Source organism: Lygodium microphyllum, chromosome 24, assembly GCF_053477565.2.
Source record: "Lygodium microphyllum isolate KBCC chromosome 24, Lygodium_microphyllum_v1.1.10, whole genome shotgun sequence".
NCBI lineage: Eukaryota > Viridiplantae > Streptophyta > Polypodiopsida > Schizaeales > Lygodiaceae > Lygodium > Lygodium microphyllum.
The window spans coordinates 106,955,925-106,972,516 of NC_141158.1; the positions used below are offsets into that span (position 1 = coordinate 106,955,925).

The following is a 16,592-nucleotide window of genomic DNA, read 5'->3' on the forward strand; positions in this document are numbered from 1 at the left end:
AAGTCAATTGAGAATTGGACTCCTGTGATTTTCGCTGGCCAGTTTTTTAGCACCCCAAACGGCTTCACTTTCATTCCATTAGCTAATGTGACATTGAACCTAACAATCTCGACCAATGGGTTGCCCCAAGTTTGGAGCATTGTGTGGCTCAGTACACTAACTCCCGCCCTTGTGTCTACAATCCCTTTCCTTCTTGTGTCACCTAGGGCTAAGACCAATAAGACTGCATGCATCTTGGTGCCTTCCCAAAAATTATTAACATGCAAGGTCTTAGGCACGGAGTGCAATGTCAAACTCGGTATCTGCATCTCTGCATCATGTTCTTGTAGGTCTGCAGTAGTTTGCTCTCTTGATCCTTCAACCCACTGCTTCAAGTCTTGCCATAGGGTCGAATGATGCCTAAGCAGATCTCCCATGCTTAGCGTCATAGGGGTGGTCACTAGAGTGGTGAAGAGGTCATTAGCTGCTTGTCTTTCTCCTATTCTGTTTTGTCCGGGCTAATGGCCGTGAGACTGATTTGCTGGCCTGTAGCGTTACGGCTTTGCCTCAGTGGTACTACCTGTGGTGCAATCGCATCTCTCGACTTTGGTCGAGGGGGTGAGACTAGTGTGCTTATGTTGGAGAGATCCCCGATCTCATCCTCTAAGATGGGCTCAGCATCTTTCATGTGCTCTTGGGCCTCCTTTATCTTCTCGATGACCTCTAGTTGGCACTTTGGGTTGAGGTACTCCCTGACCTTAGCACTTCCCTTCTCATCCGTCTTTGGGGCTGACGTCTCTGCCTCAGCATCAGTGACTTTCTTTCCAGTAGGTAGCGTTGTGGCACTCTCAGTTTTGAGCGTGGCTTTAGCTTCGGGTCTCTTCTTCCTTTGCCTATGGCTCTTCTTTCCTATCGAGGATGTGTCAAGATTGTTAGGACCTGGTAGTGATATGCCGGCTTGCTTCTTTTGTGCATGGGTCATGACATGCAATGGGATAGATGTAGCCTCCCCATCGAGATTCTTGACACTGAATAATCCCAATGGGATGGATACCACGTTAGCCGAACTCGAGGATGGTTTTTGCTTTGGACAGTCAACAAAAAGATGAGTGATTCTACACTTAGGGCACCTTAGGTCAGCCTTGTCTCTATTTTGTTGCTCCCTTTCAGGATAGCATGATGAGACATGCCCTAGGTGACCACAAGTCCAACACATGATTGGTTCTTGGGTCTACCCTCCTAGGCCTCTACCTCACTAACGCGATCACCAGTACTGGTCAATATTCCATAAGGACTATGTTGCCCTCATCATCGTGCGTGATGTAGGGGTATACATAAGTCTCTTCCTCAATTGGCTCCTCCACGTAGTGGATTGGAGTGTCACTCAGTGGATAGGTCACATAGGGACTAGGCAGTCTGGGTATTCCAGTAGGATTTATGTCCATTCTAGGAATAGCCATCTTAACATCATTTGGCGCAAGAAGGGCCAATGGGGCTCCCCTTCCAAAGAATTGTTGCGGCCTATTCGCTAGGTAAGGTTGATTGTATGGTTGTGAGTACGGAAGTCTTCTAGGCAATCTACAATGCACAACATCGTGACCAAACCTACTACAATTAGCACAAGGTCATGACTTGGAGTCCTAACACTCAGCTGGTAAATGGTTTCTGCCATAGTACATGCATTGAACATGTAGGCGCGTTGGTCATCTTAGCATCTCCTGCATCTTGTCTATTTCCATTTTCATGTCAGCTAATTCCTAGTTGGTGTCCATGGCCTTTCCCTTAACTTGGGTACTTGTGCATGATCACTCGCTGGATACTAGAGCTCTCTCCAAACTTCTAGAGTTGGTCTCTTCTTGGTTCGAGTTCCTAGAGCTCCTCTCCTTAAACTGGTCATCCACTCGAATGGCTTCTTTGAACACCTAGCTAGCGCGTCCCACTGCAAGCTGGAGTTGCCTGCCAAGGCTTTATAAAGCTCCGCATTTTGTATTCCACTAATAAATACCATCAACACCACCCTCTCGATCAGTCGTTTGGCCATCAAGATTCTCTTGAAGAGACTCCTCACGTGGGTCACATAGTCATGGATGTCCTTTTTTTCTTTATGCTTGATATTCATAAGTCGTACTAGCAGGTTGTTAGAGTATCCAGGCTCGAAAAATTTCTTAATGAAGAGGTTTTTGAGGCCAATGAAGTTCGCATGCTTTGCGGCATCTAGACTCGTGTACCAAGTCCGACCCTTATCGCCTAAGCAAAGCCTGAATGCTTGAGAGCGTTGAGTCAAGTCAATGACACCATTGGCCTCGCAGACTTGCTCGAACTACTCTATGAAGCTATATGGATCATCATGGGGCTAGTATTTCTTGAGCCACTTAGTGACAACTGGTACCTTAGGTTGGCCCTTGGAGCCTTGGTTTTCCCCTAACCTTGCTAGTAGTGATGTTGCTAATGCTACAGTGCTCTGCTCTGCTGCTATGTTGTCTAGCAATCGCTTCATGAGAAGCTCACTCAGCGTCAAGTCTTCTTTTAGCGCTCTCTCATGGTCAGTTCAATTCCTGCCTGCTAGGTTCACAGCACTCGCTGGATCTCTCACATCTCTGTGTTCTACCTCAAGCTCCTAGTCTACTAGTCTTGGTTGTATTCCACTATGCCTTGTAGTGCTTGTGGGCTAGCTTCCTTTCCTCCTCTAGGTCAGCTATGATGGCTTCTATCGTTCTACCGCGATGCTCATACCGAGCATGAGAATCATAGCTGTTCACCAACTGCTGGATCACTTTTGGGAGAACTCCTAAGTTGAGTTCCTTGTTCTGCCTACGGTCTGAACTCTCTTGTGACATGGTTGCATTCTCGTGCTCCACCAAGCTATCGATAAGGTTAAGAGGTCGGGTAGATCCATTTCTATGTCGCTACACTAGGCCCCGATTGCTCGTCTATGTCTTGGAATCTTCCCCTGTTGGTGGGTTCCTTCATGTTCTTTTATTTGAGTGAGTTCCTTAATTATTACATCCTCAAATTACCTCCACTCATCGTGTGTGTGTGCTTTTCTGTGCACTTGTGCTCAATCAGGATTTTGGCTATTCTTAGATATACTTCAAGTGCCAGAAGTCAAGGTGAGTGTGAAGAACAAGTGTCGCACCCTCGTTTTGTCTTAGGCCTGATAGGCTTGTTCTGGCCATCTTGATAGGTTTCAGGGTTCCTTGTTGCATCGTCTTACTCGTTTTGGATTCATTTCGGGGTCTATAACTCCACTGGCTGCCATTAAGGCACTGTCTCTCTCAACAGCCTACTCAAGCTACTAAGCGGCTACGTCTCATGAATTTGCCTATTCCTTGTACCAGAATCAAGCTCAGGGCGTCGGGATGGCTCACAAGTTTGCATAGTTCAACTCTAGTTGATTCTGGTGCAATTCTTCAAAAAGTTTGCAAAAATCTCATTCGGGCCAACTCGTCCGAATTGTATTGACCAAGTGGTGGACTCGGACGGGCTGAGGGCCGAATAGGAATAATGGCCGAATAGACATGACCAAGGGCTGAGTCAGGTTAGTGGGTCGAGTCGATCGTTGGAACGGGCCAAGTCAAAAAAGGGCCGAGTGGAAATGGTCGAGTGGTGGGCCGAATCCAAACAAGGCCGAATGGTATGTTTGGACGGGCCGAGGCGTGAGGGTTGAGGGTTGAATTTAAACATGGCAGCCAAGTTGTCCATTCGGACGAGGGCCGAATTGGCCAAATGCAAGAGGGTCAAGGGCCGATTCTGGGACTCGGCCCAAAACCAAGCCACTCGGACGGGCTGAGTCGGGCGCGACGATGGCAATGCGCCAAGGATGATTTCATTAAATCTAGCAGTCCAAGCAATCACAAGGTGCATGAACTTCCAAATTACAACAAGGATATAGTGGGAAGGGTTTGATACACCCGATGCTTGCGAAGAGCTCCTTGATGGCAATATCGAATCGAATCACCAATGGAAGCTCTCTTTCTCTCTCTCTCTCTCTCTCCATACTCGAGTGAAAAATGAGCTCTTCTATGGTCTTTTGGCCCTTAACTCCTTCCCTACCAAGGTCTTGCTATCCCCAATCACTCACTTGCTGACATTAATCACTTCCAACACTCTTTTTTTCCTGTTTACCACGATTTGTGCCCTGTTTTACAACAATAAACCCTACACTTTTCCAATCCAATTTCTTAATCCTAACCTACGCTAAATGCAACAAGAATCAAAAGCAAATAGCTAAAATGATTTCCCCTTATTTTCCAATCATCAAGCAACTAAAATAACCAAAATACTTACTTGTATCGAGGATTAAAAAACCCCAAACTTCCTACCTATCTCAAGCTCCATTTCGGGGATGAATCCCTTACTTCGATGCTCGATATGAAAGCGTGCAAGTGCTCAATCTTGAATCCATTGGTCCCGGCCAACAGAACCAATATGTTAAGGGAGCTCACGCTCAACCACCAAGACCCACAGACTACTTATTGCTTCAAACGTTTCAAGCTAGCTCTAATGGCTATCTCTCACCAAGCTGACGTGCCTTCGAACCTACAAGTGTAGTGAGCTTACCTCAATGCTGAAATGAGTTGCCTCCTCCCTTGCACACACTGGTAGCTCCACGATCCTAGATGCTAGCTCAAGCCTCCTCTATTGAGCTCCATCCGCCATAGCCGCGCCCGCAAGAGAGAAGAGAAGAGAAGAGAAGAGAAGAGAAGAGAAGAGAAGAGAAGAGAAGAAGAGGAGAGGAGATGGTGAAGAGCTTCACCCTCTTGATCCCTCACTCCCACACACTTACACTCTCACACTCCCTCTCTCAAGAGCACACACACAAGCAAGGTGAAGAGAAGAACAGAGGACTCTTGTTAGCCACACACCAAAGAATGAGCTTCCATTCACTTTTTGAACTCTATGTACAAGCCCTAAAATCCCATGGGTGCCCATCCCCTTTTTACATGACCCGTTGTTGTGGCAAGGTCCTTTTCTCTATTTCCCTCTTCTTGCCTCATGTCTTAAGCCTACACTCGTCTATTCTTCTACAAATGGCACAAGAGGGAGCCTAAAACTCTTTTATAAGAGTTTTTAGAGCTCTTTGAGGCGCCTTCTATTTAAAATTGCGCTTTTTGCCTCAGCTTAGCTTTAGGGGCCACCTTTGTGCCTTTTGCTCTTTTTTTGTCCTTTTTCCACTCTTTACTTCATATTTTCTCCATCTCGAATTGAGGTTAACAACATGGAAGTGGACTTAGATGGTTCTATTTTTACATAGAAATATTTGGTTGTTATGAAGACTACATTGGTTACGGTTATGCATGATCAGTGGGTTTCCATTGCTGGGAGGATGTCTCAAGTTATCTGTCAGCCGCCCTATGAAGTGCTGCAACAGTCATTTGTTTTTGAAAACATGGAAGCATTGATTCCATGAGAAGGATGTTCTCAAGGAAAAGCTTGAAGGGATGCAGTTTGAGTATGATAGACTTTTGGGATTCTAATTTGCAAAGTGTTAAGCAGCATGACAATGCTGAAAATAAGTCATCGGATATTGATGTTGTGAAGGCTGATATCAATGATGTATTGCATGATATTGATAACCATGTTAAGATTAGGGTGCTTACATATGATAGGATTCATGAAGTTGATGTTTTGCCTTTTGTATCACATGAGTAGCATGCACTGGAGTAGTCCATTACTAACTCTCATGATGCTCATGAGCCTCATAGCTCATGAGACTCTTTGGTACTACTATCAAACTTTCTTTCTTTTTTCCATCATACTTATGCTATGTATGCCTATGTTTTGTGACTATCTTTTGAGGGGATTATGCAACTACACTAGAGGGCTATAAGTGTCCTACTAGAGAGGCTCTACTTATCGTTACTCTTTGTGGCTTACTTCATGGTACAAGGGTGTGAGTAAAGCATATTTTTTCTCACTAGATAAGCCAGTTTTGGATAAGGCTTTTGACACCATTAATTTTGCAAGGGTTTAAGTCATGGTTGTGCCAACCATCCATTGAGTTGTGCTGGGTATTAGCCATGGCTTCACACATCATGCATTATGTTTGCCCTTAGCATGGTTAGTACTTTAGTCATAGTAGTTCTATGTGTGGGGCAGTCCTTATATGCCTCATGAAGTTGTTGCCTCATGAAGTTATAGTTATGTAGGCAGTTTTCAACATGGCCTGAAGAGGTATTTATGGTGTAATTCGTGTTTTGATCATTTTGGATATTTTGCAGTGGGAGTTGTGGTACACTATATAGCCATACTTGGTATGTGACATTGGGACATTATGAAGGGTATCATGAGGTACCTTAAGGGCGTTGTAGATATGTGCATATGTTATGGTGGGTAGGATATAGGAGTCATGGGATACACAAACTCTGATTATGCTCTAATTATGCAGGACATGCAGACTGTATCAAAGAAGATTAGTTGAGATTCAATGGATATGACATGTGTCACTTCAATGGAACTTGTTACAATCATTAGTCTCATTTTGAACTCAAACTTGGTCTCTCTAAGAAATGCCACATTGTCTTCTGTTATGAAAAATGGGGTCATAATAAAATCCAAAAAATCAAACCCCAAAATTTTTGGACTTTAGATATCTATAATTTATTTTTCGAGAGGCTTTTATTAATATATAATATATTAAGGTTTGGATTTATGAAGTGAAAAAATCATTTTTTTTGAATGACATCTATTCCTCATCCTATTGTACTTTATGTACGTTTGTACTTTTCATTTTTCTTTTCACTCCTCACTCGAGGCATATTTGCCTTTAAGTGGGAGGTTGTTGGGAGTAAAGGCACATGTGCCTATGAATGCCACCCATGTATTCCCTATAGTTATAGTACCCACACACTTGTACACTACTACAGGTGGTGGAAGGACATCATTGTCACTTCATTCTTTATTCTTTCAGTGACTAATAAATAAGGGAAGGCTGATCACACATTGTGATTGTTGGAGTTCCCCTGTCTCTCTCTTGCTATCTTGCTCCTCCCTCCATAGCTCGTCTTTGTGTTTCATTTCCATTTGCTTGTGCCTCCACTTGAGCTCCACCTCTCACACTGTAGTGACCTTGCATTAGGTACATTGGATTTTGATATAAATGTTGTATGCTTATACCACTCTAATGAAGATGGAAGATTTTTAAGAGTGAAGGTGACGAAAGTAATTGAACTTCTATAATGGAAGAAGCTAACAATGCTCTTTTATTTCATGGCATTACATATGCAATCTCACATTTCACCATGTTGATTTGTAGTTATCCCCAACAACAAGGAAGCTTATTGTGTTTGATCTAAAGGGGGTGCTTTTGCATGGGTAGCCCAAGAAATTGGGCTCATTATTCAAACCCTTGGGGATAGGTGGATATTGGGTCATCCTCTGGCTAGGTCTCTCAAAGTTTCTAGCTGATATATATGGTTTGTTTAATATTGCTATGTGGAGCTCATTAAAGGTGAAAAACTTGAGGGAGTTGCTTCAAGTTGTAAGGAGTGAATGCATAAAGCAAACTGCATGAACACCAGTATTTATCTTTTAGTATGGTCAAGGGAAGTGCATGAGAGTTACTAAAAATCAATCTAAGGGAAAGAAACAAGCTAAGCCACAATTCGTAAATTTTTTTGATGATATTGAGTGGCCATACTTTAGCCCTCCAACAACAATGTTTATGGATGACATCATGGAGAAGATACAAAATATCCACCTAGATCTTTAATATGTCTACCCATATTCCAGGGAAATCCTATAGATACTATCCTCTTAGAATACATGCTACCTTATTTGTAAGAATTGGCAAGTTTTCATGGGATGTCTAGGACTTTATTAGAGAATACCCATTTCAACCTCCATTAATGGAGTTGGATTGAAATTGCAATAACTTTGCTCATTGAGTTATTAGAAATATTTAACGTGTATCATAATATATTCATGCAAGGCAAAGGTAAAACACTTTTATGTTTCAAGAGACACATATAGCATTTGGTTTTGCTAAAGTTAGGAGTATGATAATGTGCATTGTTGAGAGAAAAAATTGATGCATGTAATAAAGCAAACAAGAAGCTATATTTTATATGTTTTCAAAGCAAATGCAAGGGTGGTCAATAACCAATGGACATATGAGTTCAATTCATACATGAGCCTAATTTGTGTGTGTGTGTGTGTGTGTGTGTGTGTGTGTGTGTGTGTGTGTGTGTGTGTGTGTGTGTGTGTGTGTGTGTGTGTGTGTGTGTGTGTGTGTGTGTGTGTGTGTGTGTGTGTGTGTGTGTGTGTGTGTGTGTGTGTGTGTGTGTGTGTGTGTGTGTGTGTGTGTGTGTGTGTGTGTGTGTGTGTGTGTGTGTGTGTGTGTGTGTGTGTGTGTGTGTGTGTGTGTGTGTGAGAGAGAGAGAGAGAGAGAGAGAGAGAGAGAGATGGAAGCATAAATGGTGATTGAGAGAGTTGGGGAGAGAGAGTGAGAGAGATAGATGGCTGGCAGTGGTGTTGGTGAAGTGGTACTGAGGAGGAGGAGGAGATACCAAAGGTAGGTGGAGGAGGAGGAGCTGGTGATGGTGATAGTGGTGGTGGCAGAGATAGTAATGCAAGCGAAGGTTGTTGTAAAGGGGGTGGTTGCAATAAAAAGTGGAATAAGTGAACTATGTGGAATAAAAATTCAAGGATTCCAAAAAAGTTCACTTCTTGCATACACTGTATTTTTGTCAATTGTGATATTGCCTTTGTAGAAGATGTTGTTCAACCTTTACTTTCATGTACAAATAGATAGATGTGTGCTCACAAGATATATGTGACGCTTTGTTGCCTTAATACAACATAGTCATGTGTAGCACCAAAGGTGGTAGTTTTTCAACCTATGTAGGTTTCTCATGAATCCACATATAACTTATTTGAAATCTAGATGTGAATCGTGTACTTCTAAATGAGCAAGTAGAGATCAAGCAGTTCAAGACTCTACCAAAATGGTTGGCACAAACATTACAATAAATTTGCATATTTAAATGGTCATTTATCACAAGGAAGTGTATGTTTTTTAACCTTGCGGTTTTGTTTAAAAGGTATAGGAAAACAATGTGTGCATATTGAAAAAGTCATTGTACGATTTGAAGTAAGCACATGAGGCTTGATATCAAAAGATACAAGCATATTTGACCATGGTTTTCAAAGTAGCTTGACTAAGGGCACCTTGTATATCTGACATGAAGATAACATGCCTTTGATCATTGTGGTTCATATCAATGACACCTTACTCGTTAATCCTAATGAGACACATATTTCTTATTTTAAGGCTGAATTGAACTCAACTTTTGACATATCTGCGCATATTGGATCATTTTTTGGGCATTCTACTCAACCAATGTGATGAAGGTATTGCTTTGTGTCAAATAAAGCATGTTGAGGCACCATTACTAAGATTTGAACTAGAGAATTGCAAGCCTATTGCTATTCTTATGGAGATAGGTTTAAAATCAAGGCCTCATGATGTGAAGACTTTGGTGTCTTTTTGTATTGATGGGCTATTGATGCTTGATTTAGGTATGCATTACAAGGCCTAACATTTATTTTGTTGTTTGACAAATGAGCATGTCTATGTAGAGCCTAGGTACCTAGCATTGGTAGGTAGAGAAGCATATCTTTTGTCAGTTGAGTGGTACTCACCACCTTGGATTGTATTATCCCAAGCGGGGATCATTACTACTAGATTTACATGCTTTTTTAGATTGTGACTATGTTGGTTGCTATGACACTAGTGTATCCACAAGTGGTTTTTACTTCATGCTTGACAACTCATGCATATTGTAATTGAGCAAGAAACTGTCTACTATGGCCACTTCTAGTTATGCAATTGAGTATAGGAGGATATCTTTCATAGCTATGATTGAGTTTGTTTGACTAAATTGGATGTTGGATTGTCATTTGCCACCGCATCTTCACTAATAGTTAGAGTGCATTGGTAGTTGCATGGAATCCCATGTTCCATGCACATTGAGGTCAATTATCATCATGTTAGGGAGAGATTCTCTACAGAAGAGATCAACTTGGCCTATGTGCCAACCTAGGACAACCTTGCATATCTTTTCACAAAGCCTTTGTCTTGTGAGAGGTTTGAAGCTTTCAACAAAGCTTTGGGCTTACTCCCCTTAGTTGTTGATTGTAGTTCACTAAGCTTGGCACTTCCCTATACATGAGTGCTAGTTCTTGTTCACTGCATCACTCCCAAGGGGGATTTGTTACTATATTTTGGTAATGATGTGGATGAACACATTTAGCATTTCCTAGGTACTTTTTTCCCTATGTAGGAGTTTTTTTTCCCTGGACAATGTGTATGTGCCTATTTCACTTTGTGAATACCTAGTCTTGTAAATCTTCTCTATTGATACCTCTCAATAGACTTTGTGTTGTGCTCTCTTAAGCTTCTTCTTCTCCAACCTATGTGCCTACATTCCTCCAACCTTGAATCTAACTATATCTAAGTAGTTTTGGCTCACCTAGTGTTAGATCCATTCTCTGATTACATTCTCAACTACCAAAACTCATCGTCATGTTGATGCACAACCTAGGGGGAGTACAATAAACACACATAGTTATGCAACACCATCAATAGCCACAGGGAGTAAATGAAGAGTAGGATTTTGTCAGGAAATCTAATGGAGCACAAGTTTCAACCATAGAACATGGAGCATACATTTCTTGGATATTAATCTCCATTATTTTATGAGATTTGTAGTTGAGGTGAAAATCCATTGTAAATTTGTGCGTTAGGCTCTCTCGTGCAACATGCAAAATGGCATGGGCAAATTCCATGAAGGCCTAGGATAGGAGATTGGGTTTGGACTTAAATAAAATGGTTTAAATGGCTAAGGTGAGAGGTTTAGAACCATTAGCACTCTTATTTATAAAGTTCAAAAAGGGATAATGAAAGTCTAGTCTTGTGTGGTGCTATCTTTTGGCTCTCATACTCTCAGTCTCTTTCTTCTTCTTGCACCATAGCTTGAGCTTGGGTGAAGGTGGGGGAGTTAGCTTATGAGGCTTCTTGAGCTTGAGGGTGTGAGGATTCTCCTCTCTTTCTTATGAGTGTTCTTTTCTCTGCCTTTATTCTCTTACTTGGTCACATGTATGGGAGGAAATGGATTAAAGGGGACTTAGTTGAGAGGAGCTGCAAAGTGTGCACCATGAATAAGAGGCTATTTGTGTATCCTTCCACTACCATCTAGATTATTAATGGTGGGACATAGAGCTTTTTAAGTATTCAAGTGGTTTGGTAGCTTTGCCTTTGCTATAGCTTGCATTCTTTATATAGGAGTGAAGGAGGATAAGAAGGGATGAATAGGTTGGATATTGAGCAATCTATGTGAAAGGTAGGTTAGTGCATGATTCTCTAGAACCTTTGAATCAATAAGCAGCCCAACCTTGAGCTAGTTTGCCTCAATGTTAGTCTCTTTCAAACTCTACATTCTTTGATATCTTACATATCTTTGGGTGCAAGTTTAACCTTGAGGATTTGTGGAGTTGTTTGAGGGATAGGGAATTCTTTGAAAAGTTATAATTTATAAAATGGTGTTTTAATTTTGAGCATGCTACCCTTTGTTGTACTTGATCCATTTATCATGGAAATGCATTATGAAGGATTTGAATGTAGATTGCTCATATGGCTAGAGATACCCAAGTTCTTCTTGAGAGATGGGAGTGAAGTGGGTAAGAGGGGGTGAATAGCTTAGATATTGAGCAACCTCTATGAGACATAGGTTAGTGCATGGTGCTCTAGAACCTTTGAATCAATAAGTGGCTCAACCGTGAGCTAGTTTGCCTTAAAGCTAAACCCTTTCAAACTTTAGAGTATTTGATGTTTCACGTCTTTGGGTGCAAGTTTAACCTCGAGGATTTGTAGAGTTGTCTGAGGGATAGGGAATTCTTTGAAAAGCTTATAATTCATAGAGTGCTATTTTGATTTCAAGCATGCTACCCTTTGTTGTACTTGACCCATCTATCATGGAAGTGCATTATGAAGGGTGTGAATGTAGAGTGCTCCGATGGCTAGAGATACCCAAGTTCTTCTTGAGGGGTTCGATACATTTTGATTAGATCTTACTATGGAAGTGATTATGTGCCAAGTAGAGCATTATGAATATGAGGACACCCTATAGCCTAAGTTGTTGATAAGGTTTAAGCGAGTAACATGTATCATGCGCATCATGCTTCTTCTACTTCTAGAGGTTTAGATTTCCCACATGAATTCAAAAGTTTTGTAGGGTTGGGGTTATGCTTTTGCCCTCCATACAAGACTTTTATCTTCCTCATAATATTGTGATATTGTATATTTTCCAAATGGAGTGATAAAAATATATATAGTTTAGTGAGCTTGGTAAATTTGGTTAGGTTCATTTTGTAAAACAAACAAAGTGAGCTCGCTCCGTGTTGTGTATCTCCTTCCCTAATTCAAGGAGTTGATGATTTATGGCGTTGATTTAGAGTTTGTAATGGGATTGAAAAGATGTAACCTTCCTCTTTTTATCGAAGTGGTTATTGGTTTAGTGGATGTTTGCAAAGCTTGCCAATCTTCCAATTTCCTCATCATGTTGTTGAGTTGAGTGGGATACAACACACAATCATGTCTTTAACATCTCACAATGTGTCAATAAGATCTATAAAAAAGAATATACAAAGATGTCGAGATTTAGCACCCCAAAAGGTGACATATGTGTTAATGTAGTGTAGTTAAAAAGTGTCATGAAACATTGTGGGACAGTCTAACACAGTGAAAGGCAGCATTTCCACTTCAAAGTGAAGAAAAAAAAGGCCCCTAATAAGTAAAATATGAACCTCAGTCTCACAACATCCAATGGTTTTGTAAAATAAGTGAAAAACACGATGGTAAGGACACATGGCTTAGCTGTATGAAAAGTAGTACAAACAATAGATCAAAAAGTAGAATGGTCGAAGTAGCCAAATGTAGATGATATTAAAGCAACGATAAAGAGATAGAGGAAGAAGCAACAATGCATGAGTAGTAGCAACTGCAGTGTATGAGAAGCACCGATGTGTATGTACAAGCACATTGACACATTGACAAAGTTTTATTGCAAGTATTCATTATTTATGAGGTCACAAAAGAAAAAGTCATTGGCACCTACATTAGACAATCCCCAACAACCAGTCTACCAAGCCTATGACTATGGCTCTCTTGTGCACATATATCCTCATATACGAAGGCATCAATTGATACATATGCTTATGCTTAGAAATACATGTTTAGAATATAAAAAAAGGTTTATAGGCCTTGCTTTTGGTATGTTCCCTTCAATACTCCCTCCCAATTTGGCATATGTAACATTAGTAAGATAACTTGCATTTGACATTCCCTTGGGGAGCAAGCTAATGCAAAGATATTTGTGAAATCAAAGGCCTACAACTATCTTGTCTAGACTTGCTAATGCAAGCCATAGTGGGATGGCATGTTAAAACCAAGGTCAAGGGTTCCATTCTTGTGGTAGTGCGGTAGTGAAGGCAGCTTGTATGATGTCGAAAAGCGAATGTGGCTCAGTTTGGTTGGTCACAAAGATGGATGTGGTGATGGGAGTTGCTAGTCAAGGGTTCAAGCATCCCTCCACTACAAAGTTTCAATGTAAGCTTGATGGTTCAAGCATCCCTCCACTACAAAGTTTCAATGTAAGCTAGATGGTTCACCTCAATAGAGAGAGTCCTTTTTGTCGGAAGCCTAAAACTACCTTAGGTGAACTACTCTCAAAGATTGTAAGAAGATGCAAAACCCTCTCAAAACCCTTCAAGTTACTAATACCGTTGGCATGTGTAAAGCTAACTTTCCCTTTTCACCCTAACACCAGCTCCTTCAGAGTGCCAACAGCGTCGGTTCAAGCAGAAGCAGGAGGAGGAGGAGAAAGCCCAAGACGAAGAGGAAGGCCTGCTTCATTGCCGTTGGAAATGGTAAGTTCTCGTCTGCTGTCTGCTCTCATTTAACACTTCACAGGTACCTTTCGTCAATCATCTTGTTGTTGAGAGAAGAGAAGCTGTCATGCATCGATCGATGTCTCAACAAACCGTGAAATGGTAAGTGGCTTTCTACGTTACCAGAAGGTAGATAACTGCTCGTGAGCTCTTGGCCTGTGCTCTGAGTTCGGCTAGAGCTCTGGTTTTGGGAAACGGGAGGTTCTTCTCCTAGAGTTTGCGAAAGCCTTCTCAAATATGTTTGGGGAGGAGACATGGCTTTCGACAGTACATATGTTTAGTTATTATAATCCAAAAACTGTGCGAAAGAACCGCTTCAAGTCTTCAGATTTCTTCTCTGCGTAAGATGAGAAGGATCCTTGTGTGCCTGAAGATTCTTGAGAAGGAGAAATGCCTTTTGACAGTGCACAGTTTTACCTATGACCACGCAAAGTTGGAAGGAAGAAACGGTTCAAGTTTTCTGATAGCTCGCCAGTATATGATGAGAAAGAATTCTTGCATAGTTCAGCAAAAAATGTTTTCCTGAACCTTGCTGGAGCTGTACAGTCTGTGTTGGAAGATGGATGGTAGTTTTTTCGGACTGTTTTATGCCTTCTTTTTGGCATGCACATTTAGCAAGGTCAACATTTCTGATTGACCTGTGCGTGTTTCAAGTATATGCTTATTGCTGCTTTGATTAAAGCAGTGAAAACCACAGAAGGGGCCTTTTGAGGAACCTATCTGAGGTGCCCTTTGTTTTTACTGTAGGGGACTCCGAGATCATGCTACTTGGCTGAAAGATCTAAAACTAAATGCTTTCACATGAGCTTTAGCTGCCATGGGATTCACCGGTTGAATGCAACCACTTGCCATTTTCAATTTCAGTAGGACTCTTATTCCATTGTAATCCTTTCAACCTTCATAGCGTGAGGCACACTGAGGCTCAACTTAGTGCCAGCACTGGTCTGCAACCCTTACTATACTTTGACACCATATTCTTATGTTATGTCTTTACATTATTCAAATGCCTGATGTTCTATGTACAATTTCAGTAGGACTCTTATTCCATCGTAATCCTTTCATTTATAGGACACAGTATTCTTATGGTATGTCTTTACATTATTCAAATGCCTGATGTTCTATGTACAAAGGGTGTTCTGTGAAGTGGGCCTTCCTTGTTTCAACTGCTACTGATTCAGGTTGTAGGATGTAGTGGATATTTGGTCAGTTCCATTGGCTGCAACGGCCAAAGCGTATTTGTCTTTTTTCTTCTGAAGTTTCAGAATGCAAGCTTCTACAGGTTCAGTAACATTGGTTTATATCTGTACAGGGTTCAGATGCTGTCAACCCCAAGGCATATCCTCTGGCAGATGCTCATCTTACCATAACAATTATGGACATTGTTCAGCAAGCAGCAAATTATAAGCAGTTAAAAAAGGGTGCCAATGAAGGTTGTCTGCAAGTTATAACTGCGTTGTCTACTTCTGTGAATTTTATTAGCTAGTGCCTCTGACAAAAATGACCTATTGCACTTTGCAGCGACCAAAACATTGAACAGGGGTATAGCTGAGTTTATTGTCATGGCAGCAGACACAGAGCCCCTTGAGATACTTCTACATCTTCCTCTACTAGCTGAAGACAAGGTGTGCTCTCTGACACTTTTTCCTTCTTTTACAAGCTTCAGAAGTTTTAGGTTATGGTTTTTTGGCAACCTTTTTTGGGATGAAAACCTTATTAACGTTAGCTCTCTCTAGAATGTTCCATATGTCTTTGTGCCATCAAAGCAAGCACTAGGCCGAGCCTGTGGAGTATCTCGTCCAGTAATAGCTTGCTCTGTAATGACAAATGAGGGCAGTCAATTGAAGAGCCAAATAAATCAGTTGAAGGTATGTTCTATTTATCTGCCCTCCTTTTTGGGATATTCTTGTACTGTGAAATATTTTTCATTTAAAACAATTCCTCAATACATGATCTTTCACTTGGCAAATGTTGTTTTATCTGTTTTCTGAAAGTCAGTTTTAGGTGTTTTAAAAGACAGTTATCCTGTAGGCTGTGCACATGACCATCGCTCCTTAATTACAGCCTAACAGATTTGGTTTTTGGGAAATTTGCTGCAGGATGCTATTGAGAAGCTTTTGATCTAAATGATCAAATGAACTCCACATTGCAGCTCAGTACTACAGGCTTTTGGCACTGATGAGGTGGCTAGGTGGATAAGGATGGTGCTATACCCATGACTTGTCCTAAAGGCAGCCATTGAAGTGTGCCTTAAGGAGTTCTTTTGGCTTTTATCTCGGCTGAAATTGTACTTTGTTGTAAGACATGTCAAACTTCCGGCACACAGGAAGATGTCTTCAATCTTATGACTTTAGATTATCTTAAATGTAATGTGCTGAGGATCTTTCTTCTATGAATATCTTCTGTTGTGCAAGAATGGTGGTTTTTTTACAATCTTCTTTGGGTCCTTTGCCTAGACATAATTGTAAGGAATTTGTAGAGTTTGGAATCCTTATTATTGTTATCTCCTGTCACTAAAAGTTCTGCTGTATTATTGTTGAGACACAGACATATACTTCTACATATGTAGGTGAGTCACCATGGTTAAGAAGTTTCTCTGTAGGCAGCCTGGAGAGGAAGCGAATCGACATCATCCTAACAAGTCATTGATGTGATTGAATTGCTAGTTA

At 41.1% G+C, this 16,592-nt stretch overlaps 1 protein-coding gene across 1 annotated transcript; it reads left to right on the top strand.

The window, feature by feature from the left end:
- Positions 1 to 13,635: 13,635 nt before the first annotated feature.
- Positions 13,636 to 16,319, top strand: LOC148015493 (uncharacterized). Its single transcript, XM_087665751.1, has 5 exons — positions 13,636 to 13,905; positions 15,236 to 15,356; positions 15,445 to 15,548; positions 15,660 to 15,791; positions 16,023 to 16,319. Exons 1-5 carry the CDS (start codon positions 13,639 to 13,641, stop codon positions 16,047 to 16,049), a joined length of 651 nt encoding a protein of 216 aa, XP_087521877.1. The 5' UTR covers positions 13,636 to 13,638; the 3' UTR covers positions 16,050 to 16,319.
- The last annotated feature ends 273 nt before the right edge of the window (positions 16,320 to 16,592 follow it).